Source organism: Acanthisitta chloris, unplaced genomic scaffold, assembly GCF_000695815.1.
Source record: "Acanthisitta chloris isolate BGI_N310 unplaced genomic scaffold, ASM69581v1 scaffold5605, whole genome shotgun sequence".
NCBI classification, from domain to species: domain Eukaryota; kingdom Metazoa; phylum Chordata; class Aves; order Passeriformes; family Acanthisittidae; genus Acanthisitta; species Acanthisitta chloris.
The window spans coordinates 1-9,098 of NW_008674178.1; the positions used below are offsets into that span (position 1 = coordinate 1).

The following is a 9,098-nucleotide window of genomic DNA, read 5'->3' on the forward strand; positions in this document are numbered from 1 at the left end:
CGAGCATGGGATGGATGCTCAGGCAGCCACAGATGCACAAGGAGCCGAGGCAGCAGCAGGCCCCACCTGTACAGTGTGGGTATGGGAGGCTCCAGTTCCCCGAGGCCATGCACGTGATGGAAGGGTCTCCAAGGAGGGAGAAGCCAGGCTGGCAGCTGTAGTTCACGGACATGCCACTGGTGAAGTTTGTCTCCAGCTCTGCGCTGTGCGTGGCGTTGGCGATGACGGGAGGAGGAGGACAAAGCAGCACTGCCAGGGCTGGAGCAGAGAGCAGAGATTTAGTGATTTTCACAAAATGGTCAGGGTGGAAAGCACCACAGTGGGTCATCTGGTCCAAGCTCCCTGCTCAACCATCCCAGAGCACATGACACAGGATTGTATCCAGAGAGACTTGAATATCTCCAGTGAGGAGGATCCACACCCTCTCTGAGCTATCTCTTCCAGAGTGAGGTCACTCACCCAGTAAAGTTCTTCCTCATATTCAGGTGGAATTCCCTGGGCATAAGTTTCTGCCCATTACCTGTTGTCTTATTGCTTGTCACCACCAAAAAGATTCTGATCCATCCTCTTGGCACCCCCTTTAAATACCTATATACATTAATGAGGTCCCTCTCAGTTGTCTCTTTTCGAAACAGAACAGTGCCAACTCCCTCAGCCTCTCCTCACAAGTGGATGCTCTAGATCCTTAACCATCTTTGCTGCCCTCCACTGGACCCAACAGAGGAGCATAGCAAAAGACTGTCACAGCTGGAGTGACATCTCATGAGAGCATGACCTCAGGGCCCTTCCAACACAAGTATGGCCCCAAGCATCCTCCTTGCAAAGCCCCACGTGCTCACCTGGCTCACAGGTGGGGACAGCAGGCACCCAGCGGCCGTCGGGCTGGCACTTGGCCTCACTGCTGCCCCGCAACTCATAGCCTGAGTGGCACTGGAAGGTGACAGTGGCCCCAGGATGGTACACAGCACTCTGGCCTTCAGCCACCTCTCCATCCAGAACACTGGGGTTTGTGCAGGTGACCACTGCAAGGGGAAAAACAGCAGAGCATGAACTGGGGAAGCACCTGCCAGAGCTGAGGGTTTTGCCTTTGCTTTTTTCGAGTGAGGCCATGGTGGTCTCCCTTCCCCGCTGTGGGTAACAGCATTTACAGCTCACCTTCACACCGGGGGTAAGGGATGCTCCAGGATCCAGATGGCAAACAAGAAACTGTTGTTTTCCCAGTGAGGACATACCCTGGGTCACAGTAGTACTTCACTGACATTCCAGAGACAAACACTTTGACGTCCTTGCCTTCGTGCTGGCCATTTTTGATGTTTGGAGGGGAAGGACACTGTGGCACTAGAAGGAGGGACAATGTTTCTTGAGCTTATTGACATCAAGAATGATAACTCCTCACTAGGCAATTACAGTGGTTAGTTTCCACCTGTGGCCCTAGCAACTTGCTCTGACCTTTCTGTGGTTGTGAGTGATATCAGACATCAGCCTAACCCACTGGATTTTGTGGATTCATTTAAAGAGGTGAAAGCCCCACATAACAAGGGCTTGTTTTTCCTTTCCAATCCTTCAGACCAGACCCTTTACCTGCAGTGTGAGGTGTTGCACCCTGCCAGATGCACTTATACAATGGTTCAGAAGAAATCAGCTGCCACCCACCCCCTCATTTGCACTTACTCTTCTCACAGGTGGGGATAGGAGGGTCCCACTTGCCCCCAAACTGGCACCGAGACTCTTGAGAGCCCTTCAAGGCATAACCAAAATTGCATTCAAAGACAGCAATATCCATCAGTCTGTACGTGGTCTCCAGCCCAGTTGTTCTTCCATTGTTGATCTCTGGTCTGTTGCAGCCAGTTGCTGGAAGTGAAGAGCACAAAGCACCACTGGGGATGTGAATCCCATCCTGAGTGTGGAGGGACACTGACATGGGGCAGTACTTGCTGCTGCACATCACTGTCATAGCCATGTCAACATTACTGACTCTTATTCTTACACAAAATATCATTATTCAGCTCTTCCTGAGAGTCTTTCCTGAGTGAGAACAGAAAGGCAAACTCCCAAACAGATGAGGCTCCCCTTGCCTATGGGATCTTTGCTCTCTGCTTCTCACTGAAGATTTGGTCTGTAGCAATGAGACCAAGTGCAAGGAGGGAAGAAAGGTTCCAGAGAAAGATAAAAGAAGCCAACACAAACACACCTTCACATCGGGGCCGGGGCCGACTCCAGGTTCCTCTGGCAGTGCAGCTGATGGAGGCATTCCCCATGAGGGAGTAGCCCTCTGTGCAGGTGTACTGCACAACTGAGCCTGGCAGGTAGGTGTCTGAGGGCTGGGCACTGTGCTTCCCATTGGCAATGCTTGGAGGGGGAGGACACCTCAGCTCTGTGAAGGGAAGGGAAGGAAAGTGGGAAATATGGGCAGGGCAAGAAAAAAGAATGAAGTAAAAATCCAACCTTCGAACAGCAAAGGAGGAAAATAACCGACTCTATTAACTCTTGTGAATAAATACGTGATGTGAGCTGTCTTCCCATCAGTAAGTGCAGCCCCCAGAAGGCTGTTCCTTCTGCCAGTGACAACAGACCTGGCTGGCAGGGACCTACCTTCACACTGTGGGGGTGGCCCACTCCACGTGCCCTGCTGCCCTTCTGTCGTGGTGCAGGAGATGGAGGGCTCTCCACTCAGCATGTGGCCAGAGTCACAGCTGTAGGTGACCACTTCTCCATAGGAGAAGGTGTCCCTCAAGTGCCCATTGTGTCTCCCGTGGGGGATGTCTGGAGGTGGATCACAGATGATACCTGCAGGCAGGTATGGGTGATTTTTAGCACTGCACCAGCACAGGGTCTGCAGCACTCACACACTTCCCAGGAAGAGCTGACAGGGATGAAGCCATCTCAGCAGTGATACAATGACCCAGATTATCCAGATGGAAAAAATCACACATGGGAAGGAAAACATATGCCTTCCTGTGAGTCAGTTCTTTGATGCTTGGAGGTGGTGGGACAATTCTTACCTCCCTTTCCATAACCACTGGAAGCACATTGACAACACCATTCCTACACATGCCCAGTGAGAAATACTTACCCAGTACCAGGGAATTTAAAATATTAATGTTTCTTCCCAGTTTGGACCAGAATAATAAAAGACCTTTGGAAACATTTTCAGAAGCCTCCAAACCAGAACAAAATGAAAAGAGAAAGGAAAGATTTTACTCATGCAGTGACTTGAGAAATCTCTTGCAAGAAAATCTTTGGCTTGAAAGATGTTCCACTTTCTCTTGCAAACTGTCTCCAAGGACCTTTCATTGTAGCCTACTTACGCTGGCAGGCAGGAGCTTTTCCACTCCATGAGACACGTGTGCCAGAGACCTCGCACGTTCTCTGAGAGCCTCCAACCAACTTGTACCTGAAGCCACACAGAAGGATGTGTTAATTTAACAGTAAGAGACTTGATATTTTTTTACAGCCTCTGTAAGTGGCAGCGAAGACTTTTGACTCGGGAACTAGGTTGTGTAAAGCTGAAAATCTGCTTCAGTCTCACCTGGCAGCTGAACTCACCCTTCATCACAAGTGTAATTAACTTTGGACCCAAAGAGGAGATCTGTCAGGACAACAGCTCTGCCGTTCACTGGGTCCTCTGGGTTAGGACACTGCTTCCCTGGAAGGGAATGCCAGACTCTGTTAGCCCCCAGCTGCTGCTCACATCCCAGCCAGGGAGGCCAACACAGAGCACTGCAGAAGGTAAAGAGACCTGTGAAGCTGGAAAAATGAGGAAAACCAGCCAAGCCTGACAGTTTAAATTTTTCAGCACCTATAGGACATACTTTTACAGAACTCCAGTGCTGCAGACCATGTCTGATTCCTGAGGCATGTGATGGTCAGTGGCATCCCTGGGTGCTGGGCATAACCAGGCCGGCACACGTATTCCACTGTCCTCCCCACGGGAAAGGCAGTCTGGCTGCTGTAGAGCCTCTTCAACTCAGCAAACTCCAACCTGGGAGGTGCATTGCAGCCAGCTACAAAGGGAGATCAGCCAGCCCATTATTAAAGGAGCCAAGAAAAAGCAGCTTTGGGAGAGCAGGGGAAGATTAATATTCAGAGGCCTGTTTGAATACTTGCCCTGCTCGCAGACTGGCACGGGTGGCTCCCAGGTGTTATTTCGTTGGCATTGAACCACTCTGTGGCCATGTATGACATAGCCTGGCTCACACTCAAAGGTCACAGTGTCCTTGTACGTGTAGGCAGCCTTAGGAGACACGATCCTCCCGTTCTGGACCCGTGGGACAGGACAACTTGTCTCTGAAAAATGAAGTGCAGGACCTCAAAACAAGCACTTAAGCAGAGCTGTGCAGCTGTGAAACCATGTAGGGTTGCAAACCCTTTTAAGACACAAGCCTGAAAATAATTATCCTGTAGATGATGCACTGCCTGCATCCAACAGTGTTGAGCATCACCGGAGAGACCCAAGCTGAAAGGTGAGGATGGAGATGCTAGAAGCAGTGGGGTGACCCTCCAGCCTCCTTCCCCCAGCTGCACATCAAGCCTTGAAAATCCTGGGACAAGAAGCCTGACTGTCTGGAGTTTCCTAATCTTTCTCAACAGAAAACACAGTGCTGTGAGGGTTTCACCTGAGTGCACGTGCACACACCTCCGCAGTGCGGCGGGGGCCCACTCCACACGCCGTTCTTCCCATCCTGGGTGGTGCAGTGGATGGAGGACTCTCCATGGAGAGGGAACCCAGGGTTGCAGGTGTATGTTACAGAGGTGCCATAAGGGAATTCATCCAGCAGCCTGCCCGTGTGCTTCCCATTGGGAATGTCCGGAGGTGGCTCACAAGGGATACCTGCAGAGGTGCAGAACAAGGCTTCTCAATTCAACAGAGCACCTCTCCTGCAATGGGCTTGTGATGTCAGCCAGAAACAGGATGTTCAAGTACTGCTGGAAAAGCTCCAGCTGAGATGTTGCTTTCTCTAATCCGTTAAGCTTTGAGATCTTGTACCTTTTCCCAGAATGTTTTCTTAAGACTTCAAAACCTTCTGATATTTTTGATGCCCACAGAGCAGAGAAATTGCCTGTGAAAGCTTTGACTGGAAAGATTTGGCAGTCTCTGCTGGAAAATATTTACCAGGCCCATACAAACCCCCAGAGCTGTAAGCCACTTACGCTGACATATGGGAACGTCACCGCTCCATGCAACACGTCCCCCAGAAATCTCACATCGTCTGCTGGATGTTCCAATTAACCTATGCCTGGTGTTAAAAGGATGGAACATACATTCAAGTCATTTCAGTAGGAGTTACTGCCTCCTCCTGTTCATCTGGGATGGTGGGATCAGACCTGCTGACAGCAAAGCTGTGGCACTGAAGAATTTCCTTCCTTGCTCTACCTGACCCATTTCACAGTATACATATGTATACACAGTGAACTCCTTATGTGCTATATAGGTACAGAATCCTGTACAGTGACTTTTGTACAGGATCCTTTTATTGGGAGTGAAGGAATAGGATGGAAAAAAAGGGAGACTTACCTAATACATCTCTAAGCAGTAGCCAAAGCCAGGACTTACCCTTCTTCACAGCTGTAGACCACTGTTGATCCAAACAGGAGATCTGTTGGGGAAATAATTCTCCCATTCATAGGTTCACCAGGGTGACTGCATTGTTTTCCTGGGGGAGGAAAATATCCTCATTTTAGGCTTCTGTCTCTCTACACCACAGTACAACAGTGCAACTATTACTCCAGTCATCTGTCCACATTCCCAGTTACCCCAAAACGGGTTTCAAATAGCAAAGAGTTACATGGCTTTACTAGTCACATATTATTTGAAGACCAGAATAACAAAGTTTTTTTGCAGCATGGACAGAACCTAGGACCTATTCCTTCTTGCACAACGGACACCAAATCAAGGAGCTATTCACTTTTACAGAACTCTAGTATGCTGCATCAGTGGGTGAAAGCCCATTGCAGGAACTGCTGCTTGCAGACAGAACAGGCAGCAGGCACCCACACTCACCCCTCTGGCAGAGGATGACCACACTCCGCTCTCAAGGCATGTAATAGTAGGTGACATTCTTGGGTCTTTAGCATATCCAGGTCGGCAAGTGTATTGCACAGTCTTCCCCACAGAAAAATCAATGGCATTTCTATGCTCCTTATTTAGCTCAGCAAACTGTAACCTTGGAGGAACACCACAACCACCTATTGAGAGAGAAAACAGACATGAGAACCAGGCAGGGCAGGTATGTTGGCTACAAGAACAGAAAGAGCACTGTCAGGAGGAAAGGTGTTTAGTTGGCCTCGAAAATCATTGATTTTTATTAATACAGACATTTTTAAACATACCCAACATATTTTCCCAAAGGATTGCAGAGGATCAGGTTCATATTCCCAGGATATATGTAAAACTCCCACTCACAGGGTTTAACCACATTGCTTTTGACAGGGTTAGGGCACATGAAATATTAGTGTACCACAAGGCAGCTATGTCATGATTTACCTGCAGATTCAAGCCTGTTTAAGGAGTGCTGGTATTGGGGTGTTCTGTCACAGACAGGAACAGGAGGGTGCCAGCTGCCATCCTCCTGGCAGGTGACCTGGGCACTGCCCTGCAGGCTGTAACCATCGTGGCACCGGAACGTCACCGTTTGTCCAGGTGCAGAGAGAAGTCCTTGACCATCAACTTGCCTTCCATTGGCTATAGATGGATTTATGCAGACAGTCACTGGAAATGAGGTGTAATAAAGGAGTCAGAACAAAACAAAACCTTGCAGGGTGTTGATAGTGCAACAGCAAAGTCAACATGACATCTACACAAACCTCCCCAACCCCACCTACACTATTGAAGGGCCTGATATTAATTGATTGCATGCAACAATTTACACAGGATTTTTTTTACTCTCCCCCTTCTTGGTGGGTCTGTTTGCAGTGGTCAGGGTCTGCCCTGTGCTCAGAGCCACACTAAGAGTTTGTTCCCTACAGGGACAGAGTGTGGACTCACCTTCACAGCGAGGGCTGGGCTGGCTCCAGGTCCCTGAGGCTTTGCAAAACACTTTGGCATTTCCAACCAGGTAGTGGCCACTGTCACAGGTGTATGTTACAGACATTCCCATCGTAAAATTTGTTTTGCCCTGACCATTGTGGTTTCCATTGGTGATCTGTGGAGGCATTGGGCAGGGTCGGACTGCAAGAGGGAAGCAAAAAGTCTTAAGTCAGTGAGAGAGCAGTGTGCAAGGGGAAGGGAGTCAGTGTGGTGCTGTGTTGATGGGTTAGAGCCTGTTGCAAGAACTGCTGCTTGCAGACTGAACAGTGTGTGCTGCCAGTGCCCTTGGGAAGCAGCTCACCCACACTCACCCCTCTGGCAGAGGAGCACTGGGGGATCCCAGGTCCCCCCAGGCTGGCACCGAGTCTCATACGTGTCCTCTGCAGCATAACCAGCTTCACAGTCAAACTGAAGAATATCCCCAGCTCTGTAGATGCTCTGCAGCTTGTAGACATGCCCATTTTGCACCTTGGGTGCCTTACAGCCAATGCCTGTGGGGACATGGACAGCATCCTTTAAACTTCAATGTATGGGCCTGATCCTGCACACAGAGCCCCTTTCCTTCTCAGCCCTGCCAGAAACCTGCCTGCTCTGTTCCTACAGGACATCCAGCATCCTTTCTGCCCAGCAGTGAAGCCTCTACCCACCTTCACAGCGGGGCAGGGGCTTGCTCCACACTCCAGCCTCTGTGCAGGTGATGGACACGTTCCCAACCAGTGTGTAGCCTTCTTTGCAGCTGTAGGACACAGTCACTCCCCGGGAAAACTTCTCCAAGGACTGTCCACTGTGCTGCCCATTGGCAATGCTTGGTGGCCGAGGACATGTCACCTCTGGAGAAGGAGGTGAAAAGCCCATGAAAGTGTGTGAGAGAGAGAACTCTTGGGAGATAACTCAGCTATAATCTCCTGCATGTCAGACATGGGAGAAGGTGAAGGGACAGGGCAGAGGGCTCATGCCCCAGGTACTGCTGGCTCCATCCTGACAGCTGCCTTTGGGTGTCCTGTCTCTCCTCTGATGTTTCTGGGCAAGGAGTGTTGACTTGATGCATAACAATCCAGCTGTTCTCCCCCTAAAAGCTGTGTCACACCCCATGCCCATGCCTGGATCCCAGCACCATCACCATCTGGCTCTCCATGGGCATGCTGGAGCCAGGCTGCCACTGGAGCACAGGGAGGAGGGTGCTCACTCTAGATTCATGGATTCAACCTTACCCTTTCCTATTATAAAACCATCTACTTCATTAAGTGGGAGTTAATTGCTCACTGAAAGTCTCAATGGCAATGGTGAGGGTCTTCCCTTTGCTCTAAGTCCTGCCTGAGGGGACAGAGCATGGACTCACCTTCACAGCGAGGGCTGGGCTGGCTCCAGTTCCCTGAGGCTTTGCAAAACACATCAGCATTTCCAACCAGGTAGTAGCCAGTGTCACAGGTGTATACCACAGACATTCCCAAGGTAAAAAATGCTTTACCCTGGCCATTGTGGTTTCCATTGGTGATCTGTGAGGCTTTGCAAAACACTTTGGCATTTCCAACCAGGTAGTGGCCACTGTCACAGGTGTATGTTACAGACATTCCCATCGTAAAATTTGTTTTGCCCTGACCATTGTGGTTTCCATTGGTGATCTGTGGAGGCATTGGGCAGGGTCGGACTGCAAGAGGGAAGCAAAAAGTCTTAAGTCAGTGAGAGAGCAGTGTGCAAGGGGAAGGGAGTCAGTGTGGTGCTGTGTTGATGGGTTAGAGCCTGTTGCAAGAACTGCTGCTTGCAGACTGAACAGTGTGTGCTGCCAGTGCCCTTGGGAAGCAGCTCACCCACACTCACCCCTCTGGCAGAGGAGCACTGGGGGATCCCAGGTCCCCCCAGGCTGGCACCGAGTCTCATACGTGTCCTCTGCAGCATAACCAGCTTCACAGTCAAACTGAAGAATATCCCCAGCTCTGTAGATGCTCTGCAGCTTGTAGACATGCCCATTTTGCACCTTGGGTGCCTTACAGCCAATGCCTGTGGGGACATGGACAGCATCCTTTAAACTTCAATGTATGGGCCTGATCCTGCACACAGAGCCCCTTTCCTT

At 50.2% G+C, this 9,098-nt stretch overlaps 1 protein-coding gene across 1 annotated transcript in view; it reads right to left on the reverse strand.

Annotated features, from left to right (window-relative positions):
• Positions 1–66: 66 nt before the first annotated feature.
• The window catches only part of LOC103802706 (complement receptor type 1-like), a gene marked incomplete at both ends in the record, with an annotated part of 27,063 nt that continues 18,031 nt past the window's right edge, over positions 67–9,098 (reverse strand). Inside the window, 18 exons of the mRNA XM_009075224.1 lie at positions 67–258; positions 840–1,022; positions 1,156–1,338; positions 1,672–1,851; positions 2,192–2,374; positions 2,593–2,787; positions 3,309–3,394; positions 3,547–3,646; positions 3,813–4,004; positions 4,198–4,287; positions 4,637–4,831; positions 5,152–5,237; positions 5,555–5,597; positions 6,986–7,168; positions 7,339–7,518; positions 7,675–7,857; positions 8,496–8,675; positions 8,846–9,025. Of these exons, the coding sequence (XP_009073472.1) occupies positions 67–258; positions 840–1,022; positions 1,156–1,338; positions 1,672–1,851; positions 2,192–2,374; positions 2,593–2,787; positions 3,309–3,394; positions 3,547–3,646; positions 3,813–4,004; positions 4,198–4,287; positions 4,637–4,831; positions 5,152–5,237; positions 5,555–5,597; positions 6,986–7,168; positions 7,339–7,518; positions 7,675–7,857; positions 8,496–8,675; positions 8,846–9,025 (2,814 nt within the window). The remainder of the gene's footprint in view (positions 259–839; positions 1,023–1,155; positions 1,339–1,671; positions 1,852–2,191; positions 2,375–2,592; positions 2,788–3,308; positions 3,395–3,546; positions 3,647–3,812; positions 4,005–4,197; positions 4,288–4,636; positions 4,832–5,151; positions 5,238–5,554; positions 5,598–6,985; positions 7,169–7,338; positions 7,519–7,674; positions 7,858–8,495; positions 8,676–8,845; positions 9,026–9,098) is intronic.